The following is a 20,330-nucleotide window of genomic DNA, read 5'->3' as shown; positions in this document are numbered from 1 at the left end:
GAAGTGGCGGATGCAGGGGTGCCGCGTGTGGGGTAGGTGGTACCGTGGGAGGGGGAGGGACATGGGTGTGGCGGATGGGGGAGGAGGTCTGGAGATGCTGCAGTTGGTGGAAGGGCGGGTGCGGGGGTTGCCGCAAGTGGGGTGGGGTAGGGGGTCCAGAGGTGGTGCGGGTGGGGGAGGGGTGGGTGCGTGTGTGCTGCGGATGGGAGTGGAGATATAATATATAACATTGTACCACAGAGAGTACTGCCCTACATACACACACACATGTACACGGCCATGTATGACCCCACATGTAACAATGTCCCCCTAGCTGCAGGATACATATAATGGCCATCCTCATCTAGTGCCAGGGTCCCCTGCCCAGCCATTGTGTCAGCAGCAGGGACATTGCATGTGTGTGGGCGGCAGTAGCAGTGACCCTGGCTGATTCAAAGCACGGGCGATCCGGGTGCAGCTGGATGGGACACTTCCCCGGCGAGTCACTGACACCCAGCAGAGAAAGAGGAGGCAGCTCATTGTGCAGGGCCGACGCCAGAGCCGGGCGCTCCCCTCGCTCAGCTGCAGGGCCGGGGGTGCATGTATGGCGATAGGCCACAGGCCTCTGTGTGGGGGTTACCTGCTATTGCTGTGCGCTCTGCTCTCCTCAGCGGTGGCTGCCGCCTCCTCCTGCACGATGCCCATCTTACACACAGTAGCAGCCAGGCCGGGAGAGGGGAGGAGAAGGCCGGCTCCCGGCACCACACGCCGCTGATCACCCGCTCATGTGAGACGGATGGGTGAGGAGGACGGGGCTGTGCAGGGGGGTCAGTCTCCTCGGTCGGGGTGGTAATTTGAGGCGGGGTGATGGCGGTTTGTGTGGTGTCTGTAACTGTCTGTAACCTATATATTAGGCCAGATCTGTCACTCCGCGCAGCGTTGTGACGCCGCCCAGCGTTAGCAAATGAGTCACAAAGTCAGAGATCTGGCCTAATATATAGGAGATACATCACATTCCAGATATCTGTAAATCGGGCACCATCGCATCCCCTATAGAAACCTATGGGATATGCTGCTGCTGCGGGAATGGAGGGATTGCAGCAGGTATCTCATTTGGGTGTTACCTAATATTTGTGGCTAACCAGGGAAATAGTGACAAATACAGTATAGAATGATAAATATGCCCCATAGTGAGTGAGTGGAAGCAGGAGAGAGACTCGCACCAATGAGTGAGTGAGCTGCAGTCAGTGTACTCTCTGCCTCCATCCTCCCAGGATCACATGTAGACACAGCGCTCTCACATGAGGAACACTGAGTGACAGTCAGTAGTTCGTTCTTTGTAACATCTGTCTCTCTTTCTCCCTCTCAGTTCGCCCACAGGTGAAGGTCACAGGTCACCGGTCAGGCGAGGTCACAAAGCTTCACTGTCAGGTGTACGGGTTTCACCCCCGAGCTGTGGATGTGAAGTGGATGAGGAACGGGAGAGACGAGGTTCCCTCAGATGAAGCTAAGAAGATCCTCCCCCATCCTGACGGCACCTATCAGACCAGAGTCTCCGTGGAAGTCTTTCTCAGGGATGAGGACACTTACTCCTGTTATGTGGATCACAGCAGCCTGGAGGAGCCACTGACTGTCCTGTGGGGTGAGTGTCAGCTGTACCTGGGGCACGTGTGTATTATACATAGTACTTACATTCTGTATTGTACCAGTTATCACTGGTGACAATATAATAATCTGCCGTATTATTTCTATTATATTAAACAAGCTTTTGAAATTAACATGTCATACATACTGTACATACATACTTACTATACATACATACATACATACATACATACATACATAGTAGAATTCCCTCTGGAATATCCTGCCTACTGTAACGGACTACTGTCTGGATTTATACTAAGGAGCCGCCTTATTGGTGCTAAATTGAAAGGATCCCCACAGCATGGAGGAGAGAACCGGGGGGGCGTCTGGCATACTGACAGAGTGGTGTCTGAGCCCCCGGCCTACACAGATGAGAGCTACAGTATTAGGATCTGTACAGGTGTGGCGGGTGCCCAGAGCACCTAATATTGGAAACACCAATTTTATGGTTACCTAATTACAACATTTCCACTTTTTATTTATACCAATCACATATATCCCCCATCACATTTATTTGTAATTGTAGGAAAGAGTCAGGTGATGGTGCTCTGCAGAGAGGGGTAACAGGAGAGGGTGGAGGAAGGGAGTAGTACATAGGGTTACGTCATGTGTCAGTAAGAGCAGGAATGGTAATAAGGGTGAGGTGCAGAGAGGGGTAACAGGAGAGGTTGGGGGAAGGGAGTAGTACGTAGGGTTGCATCATGTGTCAGTAAGAGGAGGAATGGTAATAAGGGTGAGGTGCAGAGAGGGGTAACAGGAGAGGTTGGGGGAAGGGAGTAGTACATAGGGAAGCATCATGTGTCAGTAAGAGGAGGAATGGTAATAAGGGTGAGGTGCAGAGAGGGGTAACAGGAGAGGTTGGGGGAAGGGAGTAGTACATAGGGAAGCATCATGTATCAGTAAGAGGAGGAATGGTAATAAGGGTGAGGTGCAGAGAGGGGTAACAGGAGAGGTTGGGGGAAGGGAGTAGTACATAGGGAAGCATCATGTGTCAGCAAGAGGAGGAATGGTAATAAAGGTGAGGTGCAGAGAGGGGTAACAGGAGAGGTTGGGGGTAGGGAGTAGTACATAGGGTTGCATCATGTGTCAGCAAGAGGAGGAATGGTAATAAAGGTGAGGTGCAGAGAGGGGTAACAGGAGAGGTTGGAGGAAAGGAGTAGTATGTAGGGCTGCATCAGGTGTCAGTAAGAGGAGGAATGTTAATAAGGGTGAGGTGAAGAGAGGGGTAACAGGAGAGGTTGGAGGAAGTGAGTAGTACGTAGGGCTGCATCAGGTGTCAGTAAGAGGAGGAATGGTAATAAGGGTGAGGTGGAGAGAGGGGTAACAGGACAGGTGCTGGAAGGGGTGTGCAGACGAGGGCACTTTTTTGCATATCTGGTGGTTCTGTCCGAAACTCGCCAGTATTTGGCGGGAGATTACTACTTTACTCTCGCACCTATTCGAAACCACTATTCCTTTTGATCCCCAATATTTACTGCTCCTCTTGACTCTTTCTAACCTCACCCAACACCTAAATAAATTATTTCAACACCTGCGAAATAGCTGCCGACTGGAAAAATCAGACACCTTCCCCTATCCAGGTGATTTTATCTTGACTATTGTATGTTCTTAAAATGGAATACATGACCGCTATAATTCGCAATTCCTTTAAATCATTTGATAAGGTTTGGTCTCCCTGGTTGGCATCTCAACATGCTTCCTCACCATTTGTTACCTGATTATGGGGCTAATTCAGTAAGGATCGTAAAAAGTACAAATTTGCAAAAACTGCAACCAATCGCAAAATTGCGAAAGCACGCCCAAACGGAAAATCTGCAACACTAATTTAATGTTACAAAAAAAGGTGCAAATTTTGCAATGAGATTTAAAATTTCGCATTTTTTGCGTAAAGGTTTCTGATGTCACAATTTAACATCAGCCACACATAACATTGAGCTAACCATGACTACTGACAGGATGCATCGAACAACAAGACCAGCTACTTCCGCTGGTGAATCCACAATCGCAGGCGGAAGAAGGATAACAAAATTAGATTTTTTTTATGTTGAAAGTTTACATACATGACATATTAATGTTTCTTTGTTATTATTAACATTCCTTATGTTATTGTTTTATGTGGAAAAAAAAAAAAAGTGGTGCATAATTAAAATGTACACAAAATCACAATTATTGTGGTGATGTTACTGAACATATATTTCTCATACGTCCAAGAGGATGCTGGGGTACACATTAGTACCATGGCGTATAGACGGATCCACCCGGAGCATTGGCACTTAAAGAGTTTGAGAGTGTGGGCTGGCTCTTCCCTCTATGCCCCTCCTACCAGACTCAGTTTAGAAAATGTGACTGGAGGAGCCGGTCACAGCTAGGGGAGCTCTCCTGAGTTTTCCTAGTAAAAAGTTTTTTTAGAGTTTATTATTTTACAGGGAGGCTGATGGAGTCTCTCAGGGCAGTGATATCAGGTCTGAAAGAGGGGGAATTCCTGGTATCCCTGGATATCAAGGATGCGTACCTCCACATTCCGATCAGGCTGCCGCATCAGGCTTATCTCCGTTTCGCATTACTGGACTGTCATTTCCAGTTCCAGGCCCTGCCATTTGGCCTCTCCACAGCACCAAGGGTGTTTACCAAGGTGATGGCAGAGATGATGGTTCTCCTCAGCAAACAAGTGGTGAACATCATTCCATATCTGGACAATTTGCTGATAAAGGCATCGTCCAAGGAGAAGCTGCTGCAGTCCATTGTTCTCACAACCCGCCTCCTCAAGATCCACGGTTGTATTCTGAACCTTCCAAAGTCAAATTTGGAACCAACCCAGAGGTTGTCCTTTCTGGGACTGATCCTAGACACAGAAGTGCAGAGGGTGTTTCTTCCACAGGAAAAGGCGTTGGTGATACAGGCTATGGTCCGAGATGTCCTGAAGCCAGCCCGGGTGACGGTTCATCAATGCATTCGCCTGTTGGGAAAGATGGTGGCCTCTTACGAGGCTCACCAGTACGGGAGGTTCCACGCTCGGGCCTTCCAACTGGATCTCCTGGACAAGTGGTCAGGATCTCATCTCCACATGCACCAGAGAATACGTCTGTCGCCGAAGGCCAGGATTTCGCTTCTCTGGTGGCTACAATTACCTCACCTTCTGGAGGGCCGCAGGTACGGGATTCAGGAATGGGTCCTTCTAACCACGGATGCGAGCCTTCGGGGCTGGGGAGCAGTCACTCAAGGAGTAACCTTCCAAGGAAGGTGGTCAAGTCTGGAAGAATCCTCCTCTGGGAAGAAAAACACCCGCTCTCAGCAATTTTCATTCCGGGAGTGGACAACTGGGAAGCAGGCTTCCTCAGCAGACACAATCTCCATCCAGGGGTGTTCAAGGAAATAACAGACCTTTGGGGGTTACCCCAAATAGACATGATGGCCTCTCTCAACAAGAAGCTCTGACGCTATTGTTCCAGGACGAAGGACCCACAAGCAGTGGCAGTGGACGCCCTGGTGTCTCTGTGGGTGTTCCAGTCGGTTTACGTGTTTCCACCACTTCCACTCATTCCAAGAGTTCTAAAGCTCGTAAGGAGAACAAGAGTTCAAGCAATCCTCATTGCTCCAGACTGGCCAAGGCGGGCTTGGTACGCGGACCTTCTGAATCTCTTGCAGGAAGAGCTGAGGCCTCTTCGGGAGGACCTGCTGCAGCAGGGGCCGTTCGCCTATCAAGACTTACCGCGGCTACGTTTGACGGCATGGCAGTTGAGCGCCTGATACTTGCTCGGAAGGGCATTCTGAAGAAGGTTATTACCCTGATACAGGCTAGGAAAGGGGTCTAAACATTACCATTGTATTTGGAAGAAATAGGTCTCTTGGTGCGAGTCCCAAGAAGTTTCCTACGGTGGAGTTTCAACTGGGTCGTTTACTCCTCTTCCTGCAAGCAGGAGTGGATATGGGTCTGCGGTTGGGATCCATAAAGGTCCAGATCTCAGCCCTGTTCATTTTCTTTCAAAAACAATTGGCTGCCCTCCCTGAGGTTCAGACCTTTTCTCGTATTGCTTACTGTGGCCGGAGAGACCAACCAGCCACACGTGTAATGGCGGCTGCGGCACTGAAGGTGTTAATCCTCGTGCCCGGCGCCATATTAAGGGACAATGGGTGCTTGGCGCCACTTTAAAACTGTGCACTGGTGCTAAGCACCATCTTTAAATGTAGTGTGGGTGCTAGGCACCGGGTATTTAAAAATATATTTAATACTGTGTGTTCACCAATGTTATATTTAAGGCAATAGGCACAGTTGTAAGACTGCACATTTACATTGCATGCAAATGCCAGCACTTAGAAGGAATGTGTAAACTGTGTTGGTTTTAAAATGCATTTACGTTTGTGGACAAATGGCTTGGAAGCTTCTCACCTAGGAATTGAGATGCTGATGACCCTGGCACCTGGAAAGGGGTGTATGGACAAGCCATTTCTTTGAGATTGAGATGTGTCTCTGTGTAACTTTATAGACACATGCAGGTGAAAGGATTTGTTGCTGTCTTCTCTGAATATTGTGTGAACTGGGTTTGCATGGAGATGTTAGAGGAGACAGGAACATGTTAATCAGATTGTGTTTCACAAATGCAAACTAGTGGGTTTCATTCAACAACAGTTTGATGTAAGATTTCTTAGGCTGCATTATGTGTGATGCAGATTATGTTTAATTTACAGTATAAGAACGTTGTCTGTGTGTGAGAGGTTGAATGCAATTGAAATGCAAGTTACATTTACATTTGTGAAAGAGACAGGAAGATGATAATCAGATTGTGTTTGGGAAAGCCACTGGTTTGGTTATATATGAAGAGGAGCAGGAATGTGCTTTATCTAAGTCTTAACTTTTGAAATGTAAACTTGTATTTCTTTACATTTTCTGCGATAACCTGATTGGTTGGAGAAGACAGGGAGGGCTTACCCCCCTGTGGTACTGTGTGTAGAACTGAGATAAAAAGAGGATGCCTGTGAGCCTCCAGGTGTGTTGTAACATCTTCTTCTGCTGAAAACATCTAATTGTATGCTGTTGCCCCTAGCAATAGGGAGGAGCCTTTTTAAAGGTTATTTGAGCAATAAACATCTTTGCCTCAAGAAGACTGCTTCATCTTGTGACCTACAGGGTTAGGCCAAACCTAACCCCGTTCTCCGGCTGTCCAGGGAAGCACCTGACGTCTCCAAGCTCCGCCTTCCGCCAGCTACCGGTAGAGGCCTAGCAAGTGGCTAGTGGGGATTCGTCGACACCACACAGGTGTGGTAAAGCAGTGCGTCGGCACATACAGAGCAGAACCGTGGTTCCAAACGCCACGGCAGGTTAGGAGTTTGGTGGTGGCAGCGAGAACCCGCCCACAGTGCAGTGGGTGGAGTCAGTAACAGGCGGTTACTGACGGTAAGCGGGAATCCCCTATGTGGTCAGGCCTCGTACGGCTTGACCTTCCATTCTGTGCGCAGTCGACGGGACGCGGCAAGCAGCGAGTGCTTCCGTACGGTATCGTCCTGTCACAGAAATTGGTGGCATAGTGGTGGGATATTCCCAGGCGGCTTTTCATCACCCGATTGGAGAAGCCGAGTTACTCAGGAGAGGAGTAACTGCAGCGCAGGAGAACGCACAAGATGGCGGAATTCAGCGGAATGTCCAAGGAGGATCTGGAGATCGTATGCCAGGGGAAGGGTGTGGATATCCCTTCCAACGCATCCAGAAGCGTCATGAAGGCGGCGCTCAGGAGCGTGGAGGAGTCTCATCGGGCGGAGGTGGAGAGCACTGGCGGCGTCAGCATCGCAGAGGACGGCCCACCAGTGGACCTTCGTGAGGAACCGGTGAGAACCACAAGCCGCGCCCTCTCTCACAGCAGTAATGTTTCCCAGCAATCCCTAGCAGGGCCAGGATCCCAACGTCCCAGGGGGGGCGGCCCGGATACCCTAGCAGATCGGCTAGCGGAATTGGGGGAAAGGGCAACGGAGCAAGAACGCATGCTTGTCATTCGGATGTGGCATGCGGAGCGGGCATCACAGGCCGTGGTACCCCGGGAGCCGTTGTCAGCTGTTGTACACAGATCAGGACGAGTTCAGTTTGCCAAGTTTGCAGACAGTGATGGGGACATTGATGGACATTTGCAAGTTTTTGAACGGACTTGTAAACTACATGATCTACCCAAGTCAGAGTGGGTGAGACACCTTGTGCCCACTCTGCATGGAGAGGCCTTGGAGGCCTATCGAGGAGTGGCGACGGAGGACTGTGGGAACTACGACGTAGTCGCGAAGGCCCTCCTCCAGCGATTGTTCATCACTCCAGAGTCTTACAGGAAGAAGTTCAGAGACTTGCCCAAGAATCCTAGCAGCACCCATGAGCAGTTCGCCAACCAGCTGCGGCAGTACGTGGTGAAGTGGGTTAAGGATTCGGAAGCCACTACATTGGACGCACTGATTGACCTGATCTGCAGGGAGCAGTTCTACCGCAGGTGCGCCCAAGAAGTGAAGGAGTGGGTGCTAGATCGGGAGCCACCCAGCTTAAAAATGGCTGCCCAATTAGCCGACAAATATGTGGCAATTCGGCCACGGGGGCAGAAGCGCCCCGCCAGCAGCCAGCTCCAACAGACTGTACCACCAAGGGGACCCCCCTCTTCAGCTCATCACCCCCAAAGACAAGCATCTTCCAACCCGGGTGCTCTTAGCCAGCAACCGCACCGCAGCGTCCCTGCAACTGATCAGAGATCATCGGTGCCACGACTGGAGAAGAAGTGCTACGGCTGTGGGAAAATCGGACATCTGAGGATGAACTGTCCTGCATCCCAAGCACCCCAGACTCGTGCCCCAAATCCGAGTGCTGGAGCCCGGCTCGCTTGTTTGACGAGAGGAGATGAGCCTACAGAGACTGTTCCCCCTCCAGTCAGTCCGATGGAGTGTGGCGAGAGACAGGTGCACTCTGCGGAGAGAGTCACCTGCATGGCCAAACAGCCCCTACACAACATGTGGAGGCACCTGCAGCCAGTCCACGTGGGACCCCTGCAGGGAGAAGGCCTAAGAGACTCTGGGGCCTCAATCACTGTGGTGAGCCCCCACCTTATAGATCCTGCTGCAGTATTGCAGGGTCGCACTGCCACGGTCACCCTGGCAGAAGGAACAGAAAAAGCGGTTCCCATGGCAAGAGTCTACCTGGACTGGGGAGCTGGACCAGAGTTGCGAGAAGTTGCCGTCATGGATGGTCTCCCAACTGATGTGGTCCTAGGAAATGATCTGGGTGGTGGGATCGTCACTATGTTTGTTGGCGCCATTCCCCGGAGTCAAGTTCCAAACCCACCGTTGACATCAGCTACTCCAGCACAGCCCAGCCCAGAGGAAAAGACTACAGCTGCTAGACAACTGCCAGCACAGCCAACCACAGCATCAACCAGCCCAGAGGAAAAGATCACAGCGGCTAGATCAGTACATCGACCCCGCATGCCTTTTGCCTCTGGTATGCCTACGTCCCCTATCAACGCAGAGGATGTCGGTTCCAGCTCGTGTGATCCTGTGGGGGTGCCCAATGATGCTCCTGACCCAAGTGGTTTGCCAACTCCGGCGGTGAGTATGAGAAACCACTCTGACTTTTCCATGACTGACCCCTACCAGACTGACCCTAGTAGTCCCCACCTAGATCCCCCTGTAGTGTGTCCCAATTTAGGAGAGGTTGAGGGCCGCAGGCAGGAGTTTAGGGGGCTCAACTCTCTGACCCATCCCTGAAAGGCATGAGGCGCCACTCTGGCAGCGGCCTTGACAGGGTTGGGGCGGGAAGTTTGACCTGGCGGGAAGGGTTAAGGTACAGGGTAGCCAGGAAAGTGGGAGGGGATAGACCAGATAGGGAATGTGTCCAACTGGTCCCCTCAGGGAACTTTCCTGCGCAACCGGTGTCGGTTGCCAGCGAAACCCCTTTGGACAGCAACCCGGAGACAGACCGTACCCTGAAGTGCCTGACACAGAGCTTACCCTGGTCTGGAATGTCGGATGACGCCCAGACCAACTGTAAGGCTGGTGCCATGCGTTGGCAGCCGGGGCACTCCAGCGTTTGTGTTGTCTCTGGGCCTCTGCCCATAGGAGAACCCTCGCAGCAAGTTGCTGTGGACATAGCAGGTCCCCTGCCTGTGCACAGTAGATCGGGGAAGACACGCAGCCTCCCTGTAGTGGATGCCACCCAGGATCCAGAGGCTGGTCTGGCCGCCATCACTGTGGCACAGGTAGCGGACGAGGAGGAAGGAGTAGGCCTAGGTGACAGGGTAGGTTTCCCGAGTCATAGGTCGACAGAAGAGGATTGGAGGGCAGGTCTGACAGTTAGGGCAGACAGTTGCCAGATAGGTATGACGGTGGTGCAGTGCCTGGGGCACCATGTGGGAGGAGACAGGGGTAGGCCCAACCCAGAGGGGGTGGAGGCAACCAGAGGCTGTCCCCAACCCACATCACCCAGACAGGTACTGACCTTAAAACCTGTAAGGCCCTACGGACATGTTGTCATTGACTTTAGTCCTGTAGTGAACCCCTTGACAGAGATGGCTAGGAAGGGCATTCCCAAGTCAGTGGACTTTGCACCCGCTTGCGAGTTGGCATTCCAGTCATTGAAGAAGACTCGGGTACCCGCTCCAGTGCTGATGGCGCACATTCTTGACCAGGACTGTGTGTTACGAACTATTGCGCCACTGCACGGACTGGGAGCTGTACCAAGCCAGAAAGAGCCATATGGGCAGGAGCACCCTGTGGCCTGGTTGAGCAGTATACTGCTATTGTGGGAGGTGGGGTATGCCCCAGTTGGGACACCGTGGGTGGCACTTGTTTGTAACCAGCCCCCCGCCGTGGTGACTTACCACCCACCTGTTAGGTGGCGGCAACCTACCTTGGGGAAATTGGACAGACTTTTGTGGTGGAGCCTTGAACTTGGACTTTAGGTGGACTATTTGAACATTGTGCACACACGAAGAGAGGCCCACTACACTATGGATGAACTGTCTAGGCCAGAGCCTACACATCCCAGGTAGCGTCCCCTTTACCCCAACGGACTGCGGGACCAGGACCCAAATCGTTGGGACATGGGTCCCTGGTTAACCCGCTTGAATGGGGGGGGAGGAGTGTGGCCGGAGAGACCAACCAGCCACACGTGTAATGGCGGCTGCGGCACTGAAGGTGTTAATCCTCGTGCCCGGCGCCATATTAAGGGACAATGGGTGCTTGGCGCCACTTTAAAACTGTGCACTGGTGCTAAGCACCATCTTTAAATGTAGTGTGGGTGCTAGGCACCGGGTATTTAAAAATATATTTAATACTGTGTGTTCACCAATGTTATATTTAAGGCAATAGGCACAGTTGTAAGACTGCACATTTACATTGCATGCAAATGCCAGCACTTAGAAGGAATGTGTAAACTGTGTTGGTTTTAAAATGCATTTACGTTTGTGGACAAATGGCTTGGAAGCTTCTCACCTAGGAATTGAGATGCTGATGACCCTGGCACCTGGAAAGGGGTGTATGGACAAGCCATTTCTTTGAGATTGAGATGTGTCTCTGTGTAACTTTATAGACACATGCAGGTGAAAGGATTTGTTGCTGTCTTCTCTGAATATTGTGTGAACTGGGTTTGCATGGAGATGTTAGAGGAGACAGGAACATGTTAATCAGATTGTGTTTCACAAATGCAAACTAGTGGGTTTCATTCAACAACAGTTTGATGTAAGATTTCTTAGGCTGCATTATGTGTGATGCAGATTATGTTTAATTTACAGTATAAGAACGTTGTCTGTGTGTGAGAGGGTGAATGCAATTGAAATGCAAGTTACATTTACATTTGTGAAAGAGACAGGAAGATGATAATCAGATTGTGTTTGGGAAAGCCACTGGTTTGGTTATATATGAAGAGGAGCAGGAATGTGCTTTATCTAAGTCTTAACTTTTGAAATGTAAACTTGTATTTCTTTATATTTTCTGCGATAACCTGATTGGTTGGAGAAGACAGGGAGGGCTTACCCCCCTGTGGTACTGTGTGTAGAACTGAGATAAAAAGAGGATGCCTGTGAGCCTCCAGGTGTGTTGTAACATCTTCTTCTGCTGAAAACATCTAATTGTATGCTGTTGCCCCTAGCAATAGGGAGGAGCCTTTTTAAAGGTTATTTGAGCAATAAACATTTTTGCCTCAAGAAGACTGCTTCATCTTGTGACCTACAGGGTTAGGCCAAACCTAGCCCCGTTCTCCGGCTGTCCAGGGAAGCACCTGACGTCTCCAAGCTCCGCCTTCCGCCAGCTACCGGTAGAGGCCTAGCAAGTGGCTAGTGGGGATTCGTCGACACCACATAGGTGTGGTAAAGCAGTGCGTCGGCACATACAGAGCAGAACCGTGGTTCCAAACGCCACGGCAGGTTAGGAGTTTGGTGGTGGCAGCGAGAACCCGCCCACAGTGCAGTGGGTGGAGTCAGTAACAGGCGGTTACTGACGGTAAGCGGGAATCCCCTATGTGGTCAGGCCTCGTACGGCTTGACCTTCCATTCTGTGCGCAGTCGACGGGACGCGGCAAGCAGCGAGTGCTTCCGTACGGTATCGTCCTGTCACACTTACATAAGGGTTATGTTATAGTTTCATCGGTCTTGGACTGATGTTATGTTGTTTTCATACTGTTAACTGGTTAGTATATCACAAGTTATACGGTGTGATTGGTGTGGCTGGTATGAATCTTACCCTTGGATTAACAAAAATCCTTTCCTCGTACTGTCCGTCTCCTCTGGGCACAGTTTCTCTAACTGAGGTCTGGAGGAGGGGCATAGAGGGAGGAGCCAGTGCACACCCAGATCCAAAGTCTTTCTTAAAGTGCCCATGTCTCCTGCAGAGCCCGTCTATCCCCATGGTCCTTACGTAGTCCCCAGCATCCTCTACGGACTACGAGAAACAGATTTACCTGTAGTTTTAAAATCTCATTTTCTTTGTCAAGGGGGGGGAGGGGGATAACTTACACATGTACAGTATGTGGGTATGATTTTTGAAGATAATAATTGTTGCTCTAAATCATAAAAAAACTCAGCTTTTAAACAAAAAGCCATTAACCAAACCTATAAAAAAAATCTTGCTTGTAAATGTTATTGTACATGTTTGTAGGAAAACAAGTGTGTTCTTGACAAACCTGCATTGTTATCAACTTAAAGAATTATTAGGTTACTAACATATTTTAGAGAAATACATGTGTTTAAATAGTTTAAGCTCCCTTACATGTTGTAAAGTTTCAATGCAGCTGAATAAAGTGATTTGTGGTCAGCAGTGTGAGCTGCTTCAGCTGGTTGTAATGAAGCAATGACTGCAGTATACATCCAACATTCTACAATGTGCAGATTTTAAGGTAGACCTGTAGCCTTGAAAATTCGCATACGCCCGCAACATGACCCTGCTTGTAGTTTTTGCGAGACGAGCCCTTTGGTAAGCCCCCTACACGCCTACTTTTCGGAGTGTATACGCAGTTTCTCTTACGTCCTAGAGGATACTGGGGACTCCGTAAGGACCATGGGGTATAGACGGGCTCCGCAGGAAACATGGGCACTATAAAGAACTTTAGAATGGGTGTGCATTGGCTCCTCCCTCTATGCCCCTCTTCCAGACCTCCGTTAGATCCTGTGCCCAGAGGAGATTGGGTCATACTTGCCTACCTGACCCTCTCCATGAGGGAGAAAATGCTCTGTTCCTGGACTTTCCTGGTAATGTATGATTGCCATCACCTGTGGTGAAATACCTTTCTTATCAATTAACTAGCTCACCACAGGTGATGGCAATCATACATTACCAGGAAAGTCCAGGAACAGAGCATTTTCTCCCTCATGGAGAGGGTCAGGTAGGCAAGTATGGATTGGGTGCATTACAGGGGAGCTCTCCTGAGTTTCTCTGAAAAATAATTTTGTTAGGTTTTTTATTTTCAGGAAGCACTGCTGGCAACAGGCTCCCTGCATCGTGGGACTGAGGAGAGAGAAGCAGACCTACTTAAGTGATAGGCTCTGCTTCTTAGGCTACTGGACACCATTAGCTCCAGAGGGAGTCGGAACGCAGGTCTCCCCTCGCCGTTCGTCCCAGAGCCGTGCCGCCGTCCTCCTTGCAGAGCCGGAAGATAGAAGCCGGGTGAGTATAAGAAGAAAAGAAGACTTCTTAGGCGGCAGAAGGCTTCAGATCTTCCCTGAGGTAAGCCGCTGCGCGCCATTGCTCCCACACACAACACACACTAGCAGGCACTGATGGGTGCAGGGCACAGGGGGGGGCGCCCTGGGCAGCAATAAAAACCTCTAAATCTGGCATTTATAAGTTTATGGGCTGCGGAGGCAGTAATTATATAAATCCCCCGCCAGTTTTTATACATTGAGCGGAACCGAAGCCCGCCGCTGGAGGGGGCGGAGCTTGGTCCCTCAGCACTAACCAGCGCCATTTTCTCCACAGAGAACTGCAGAGAAGCTGGCTCCCCGGTCTCTCCCCTGCTGAACACGGTGATACAGGGCTAAAAAGAGGGGGGGGGGGGCACTTGTAAGGCTTAGTGAGTGTATTACACAGTTAATTATATATATAAAAGCGCTATATTATCTTTGAAATTGTTTACAGTGTCAGTTGGCGCTGGGTGTGTGCTGGCATACTCTCTCTCTCTGTCTCTCCAAAGGGCCTTATTGGGGAACTGTCTCCTTATAACTATATCCCTGTGTGTGGGGGGGTGTCGGTACGAGTGTGTCGGCATGTCTGATGCGGAAGGCTCAGCTAAGGAGGAGGTGGAGCAGATGATTGTGGTGTCTCCGTCGGCAACGCCGACTCATGATTGGCGGGACATGTGGAATGTTTTAAATGAAATGTGACCTTATTACATAAGAGAATGGACAAAGCAGAGTCCAGGGAAAAAGCAGGGAGTCAATCCACGGCTTCGACCCTATCCCAAATAGCAGACACTGATACCAACACGGATTCTGACTCCAGTGTCGACTACGATGATGCGAGGTTACACCAAGGGTAGCCAAAAGTATTCATTATATGATTATTGCAATAAAAGATGTTTTGCATATCACAGATGACCCCTCGGTCCCTGACACGAGGGTGCGCATGTATAAGAAAAAGAAACCTGAGGTTACTTTCCCCCCTTCTCATGAGCTGAACGAGTTATTTGAAAAAGTTTGGGAAACTCCAGACAAAAACTGCAGATTCCCAAGAGGATTCTTATGGCGTACCCTTTCCCCGCGCAGGACAGGGTACGTTGGGAATCCTCACCCAGGGTGGACAAGGCTTTAACGCGCCTGTCCAAGAAGGTGGCGCTACCGTCTCCAGACACGGCAGCCCTCAAGGATCCTGCTGATCGCAGACAGGAAACTACTTTAAAATTTATGCGCATACGGATGCTTTACTCAGACCGGTAATAGCATCGGCATGAGTATGTAGCGCAGTTGCAGCTTGAACATATACCTTGTCAGCTGACCTTGATACCCTAGACAGGGATACCATTTTATTGACCTTAGGTCACATTAAAGACTCAGTTGATAATGTCAATATTACCTTTCAACACAAAGCTATACCTTTAAACACACCTTTACCATGGAGCCGCTGCGGCTACTAGACTTAATGCTCACGCTACGTACTTCGTACGCTATTTGCGCGCAGAGTCCCGTATCATGTACGTACTTAGCGTACAAACGCCGCGCTGTGTGTACAAAGTACACGCAGCGCGTACGCACACAATTTAATATACTTTAAACCGTATTAGTTATACAATGCAATGACATGATTACACTTTAAACCTTATGCAGCAAAGCTCTGCAATGATGTTACACCTTAAACCTTATGCAGCAAAGCACTGCAATGATGTTACACCTTAAACCTTATGCAGCGCTGACGGTACAAAGTACCGGCAGCGCGTACACCCCTTATCAATACACTTTTAAACCTTAGCAGGGAAATGAGGACACAACACCGATTTGTAGTTAACAGCTGGGTTCTAACTAGTGATGAGCGGGTTCGGTTTTACTCGGTTCTCAAAACGGCATCTTATTGGCTCACGGATGTCACGTGATTTGAATAGCCTATAAGGTTCGGTTTTGAGAACCGAGTAAAACCGAACCTGCTCATCACTAGTTCTAACACCACAGTGGATTATTTGAAAGGGGATAACATATACAAATTATTCACTACAAGGCTAACAAGATAAATCTACAACAGAATAATGGCTACAGTCAATGTACATACGTGAGAAATATTCGCTTGCGCAACCTGGACCAGTCCTCCGCTCATCAGGTATATAGCGTTCAGAGTCTTCTGACTGGCCAGGCAGCAATAGGCTTTTTATACACTACATCCAAAAGTAATACAATGGACACTGTAATCCCTTTGTCTATTGGACACAGGGATGCATCTTTACATTACAGGAGAGGTCATAGGTTGATTTAAAAAGGTGGGCGATGTCTTTCTCAACTGTTCTTGTGGGTGGTCTTCTCTGGATTCCCGCCGCATACATAATATACAGTAAATACAGTTTATATCTATATTCTACTTCTACACATAACTATACACAGGAACATGCGATCTTCCTCTAACCAACACCGGAATGTTACCCTTAAAATACCCTACAGGTGGATACCAGACATCACCTTATAACCTTAGTCTGTCCCTTCCTATCATGCAAAGGCGAATCCCTTAGTCCAGAAATCATTTAAACTGTTGATACTTGTTGATGTGGTGCGGGGAGGCTATGTGTACAAAGTGCACTATTTGGATTAAATATGTAATGTTTTGATAACCCTCCATGCGTTCACAAACTCCGCCATAAATACCCACATCACGCGCAGGACCGCGGGAGTGACCATACGCAAATTGCGGATATGTGCACGCACAGCGGAACAAATGCTCGCGCAGCGGGCACGTGTGTGTGGTCAGTACATGATGTGTGTATTAAAATATTTTTCGACTTTGACAGTCCACCCATTGGCAGTCAACAATAACTGCCACTATCTAAACACTAAACATAAAAATATACAATACAATATCTACAGATGATTGGATGGTAGGAGGAGAGGTGTAGGTGGGAAATGTATGACCTAGTGGGATAGTAAAAAGCATGTATGTATGAATCCATGTCTGAGGGGCATGTATCATCGTGCCGTATATGTAGATAAGCTTCGAGGTATTGCGAAGTATACATTAAATCCTTCTCATCCCGTATTAAGGGTCTGTAAGTGGGCCAACAAACACTACCGAGCTCTTTTCGGCTTCTTGTTCCAACAAATGGGGTGCACATTTAGTTGATGATACATGGAAGGGGAACATATGTGAGTGCTAGTATATGTGGATATCACCTGTCGACTATGTGTGTCACTAACTGAAGGTTGTACAGATGAAGATAAGACACATATCTAAAATACATTCACATAACAATTTCGTAATCATTCTTGGGTGTTGATCGAAGTCTTTTCCGGATGCGTGTATTTTTGCTGAGGGGGAAACGAAGGAAAAACGGGTGAAAGAAATAGGCCATGGAATTAATTTGCAATCCTTATCATAACACTGTCTCTATGGATGGGTTGTAAATTAAATCTGCTGCTGTAACATCGCCCCCGCTCCTTAGACTCATCAATTTTCGTGCCGTGCTTGCGCCGCGTTAGAATTCGAACACACCTAAATATCAAGCCAATAATTATGATGACTCTGAGGATACAAAGGAGAAACTTCCCTATACTCATAATAAAATTTTGAGCCCACTCTCCTAAACCTGAGAACCAATTGCGTGGATACAACCATGAGACCCAGTCGGTCAGTTCATTACTCACAGCAGTCAGGGTAAGGTTGTGTCTCCTCCGGAACTCCCACTTCAACTGCAAGATATCGTCCATCTTTTGATCGATGATCTCCGTGGGGTCGTCAGTGCTGTTTGTAATATACGTGCAGCACTTCACACCATATTGAGTTGCCAAAGTGACACAGTACCCACCCGTCACGGCTGTGATATAATTCAGGACCATCCTGTGCTGGATCAATTCCGTCTTGTAAGCTTGCAACTCCCTTCCTGTATACCTGAAGGTGTCGTCATACATCTCAGTGATATTATCTATCAACTTCGCTAGGGCATGGATATACTTATATTTTATAATTCCTCTGGCAGCACGGGTGATGTCTAATGGGAGAAGGAATTGAATCCCGGTGGATTCGTGTATCAAATCAGAGGCTACGTGCTCTGTTCTATCTATGAGGTGTCTTTTAACTATGTGTTCTTAGTGAGTATGAGTATAAGGAGCCTGAGCACTGCGGTGAACGTCTTTCATCTTATCATGGGTTATGGTCATGACCTCTGGCAACACTCTTCCAACATAACACAATCCCTCTGAGTTTGGGGCAAGCCACTTATACGCCTTCCTCCCACATATGAAATAGGCATCATCGGGGAGAACATAGGGGACAGAATATGACATTACCATATTACAAACTTTCCAAGTGAAAAACCCCATCCCTAGTTCTCTCATCTGCTCAGTACAAGTATCAGGCTGGATGATATGAGCACAGTACCCTGGTGATACTTCTCCAACCCACATGGTCTTGCTTCCTCGAGTATACCTATACCGGAAATACTTTCCACTGTTGACTATCTGGCGTACAAGTTCAGAGTCTATGGGTATCTTATCAGCTCTGTTTGAAAAGGCCATGGTCTGATTATTCCATGTCACCTCCCAATTTCCTGGTTTTCGGGAATTGGGAGTGTTGAAACACAACAAGGATCTATCTACATGATACTGGTGGAGCTTCAAACTAGCGGGCCAAGAAATATAGAATTTCTTGTCCACCGGTCTCCCACCCCGTAATTCGAGTACCTCATCTATTGCTAAAGGGTACGGTACTAATCCTGACTTGCTCTGACCTTGAGGTACTTGTGGGCACACCCAGCATTCTGTTTGGTTTAAAACCTTACCCACAAGTGAGTGGTAATCACTCAATGGATGACGGTCGATGTTGATATTAAGGCTGGACTGTAGGGAACATAAATCTTGCATTACAATGTGTTTAACTGTTGTGTATTATCAGTTGTGTGAAGTAAACCATCCGTGGAAAGTGAAAAAGAGAGGGGAAATAGGAAAAAGAAAATTTGTCAGATTTGCGTTCACCATCAGGCTGTCACACCATCATGTCTATTGGTATCTATGCACAGTCCTTTCAATGCACTAGACATTTCAGCGCTGTGTGCAAGAAACGGCATCGGTGCCCCCCCCCCTCCCCGCAAAAATATAAAAATATAGAGACGTGGCTTCATGGGGGAGTGGTGTGGCCACAAAATAATACCAATTCATATAACGGTGCACAGTAGTCTCCATTATTCAAATTACGCCACACAATAGCGCCACTATACCAGGTAGACACCCTTTTACACATTATGGCGGACAGATTCCCCTTTTTTACACATTACGGCAGACAGCGTCCCCTTCTTACATATTACGGCAGACAGCGTCCCCTTCTTACACATTACAGCAGACAGCGTCCCCTTCTTACACATTACAGCAGACAGCGTCCCCTTCTTACACATTACAGCAGACAGCGTCCCCTTCTTACACATTACAGCAGACAGCGTCCCCCTTCTTACACATTACAGCAGACAGCGTCCCCTTCTTACACATTACAGCTGACAGCGTCCCTGTTTTTACACATTACAGCAGACAGCGTCCCCTTCTTACACATTACAGCAGACAGCGTCCCCTTCTTACACATTACAGCAGACAGCGTCCCCCTTCTTACACATTACAGCAGACAGCGTCCCCTTCTTACACATTACAGCTGACAGCGTCCCCCTTCTTACACATTACAGCAGACAGCGTCCCCTTCTTACACATTACAGCAGACAGCGTCCCCTTATTACACATTACAGCAGACAGCGACCACTTTTTATTTTCAACCACATCTTTAGGAGAGTGGCTGAGCTCTCTCACCCGGTGCAAGTGGCTCTCCTGTCCTCTCCCCCTGTATAGTAGGGCACCACAGGACACTCCTTCTGTATTGTAGGACGCCACAGGCCGCTCCCCCTGTATAGTAGGACACCACATGCCGCTCCCCCTGTATAATAGGGCACCACAGGCTGCTCCTCCTGTATAGTAGGGCACCACAGGACACTCCCCCTGTATAGTAGAGCACCACAGGACACTCCCTCTGTGTAGTAGGACACCACAGGACACTCCCCCTGTATAGTAGGGCACCACAGGACACTCCCTCTGTATAGCAGTACACCACCTGCCGCTTCCACTTTATAGTAGGGCACCACAGGACACTCCCTCTGTATAGTAGGACACCACAGGCCGCTCCCCCTGTATAGTAGGGCACCACAGGACACTCCTCCTGTATAGTAGGGCACCACAGACCACTTCCCCTGTATAGTAGGGCACCACAGGACACTCCCCTGTATAGTACGGCACCACAGGCCGCTTCTCTTGTATAGTAGGGCACCACAGGACACTCCTCCTGTATAGTAGGGCACCACAGGAAAATCCCTCTGTATAGCAGTACACCATCTGTCGCTTCCACTTTATAGTAGGGCACCACAGGACACTCCCTCTGTATAGTAGGACACCACAGGCCGCTCCCCCTGTATAGTAGGGCACCACAGGCTGCTCCTCCTGTATAGCAGGACACTACAGGCCGCCTCCTCTGTATAGTACGGCACCACAGACCGCTTCTCTTGTATAGTAGGGCACCACAGGACACTCCTCCTGTATAGT

The 20,330-nt window shown here is 48.9% G+C and overlaps 1 protein-coding gene across 3 annotated transcripts in view; it reads left to right on the top strand.

Moving 5' to 3' along the window:
- LOC134949559 (H-2 class I histocompatibility antigen, Q9 alpha chain-like) overlaps window positions 1–20,330 on the top strand; it is a 342,846-nt gene that overhangs the window by 199,679 nt on the left and 122,837 nt on the right. For all 3 annotated transcript variants that reach the window (XM_063938218.1, XM_063938217.1, XM_063938216.1), the window contains exon 4: window positions 1,349–1,621. In XM_063938218.1, coding sequence (XP_063794288.1) covers window positions 1,349–1,621 — 273 coding nt within the window. The remainder of the gene's footprint in view (window positions 1–1,348; window positions 1,622–20,330) is intronic.

Source organism: Pseudophryne corroboree, chromosome 8, assembly GCF_028390025.1.
Source record: "Pseudophryne corroboree isolate aPseCor3 chromosome 8, aPseCor3.hap2, whole genome shotgun sequence".
Classification (NCBI taxonomy): Eukaryota; Metazoa; Chordata; class Amphibia; order Anura; family Myobatrachidae; genus Pseudophryne; species Pseudophryne corroboree.
Note: the sequence above shows the minus strand (reverse complement) of the source record. Positions and strands in the feature narration are given on the sequence as shown.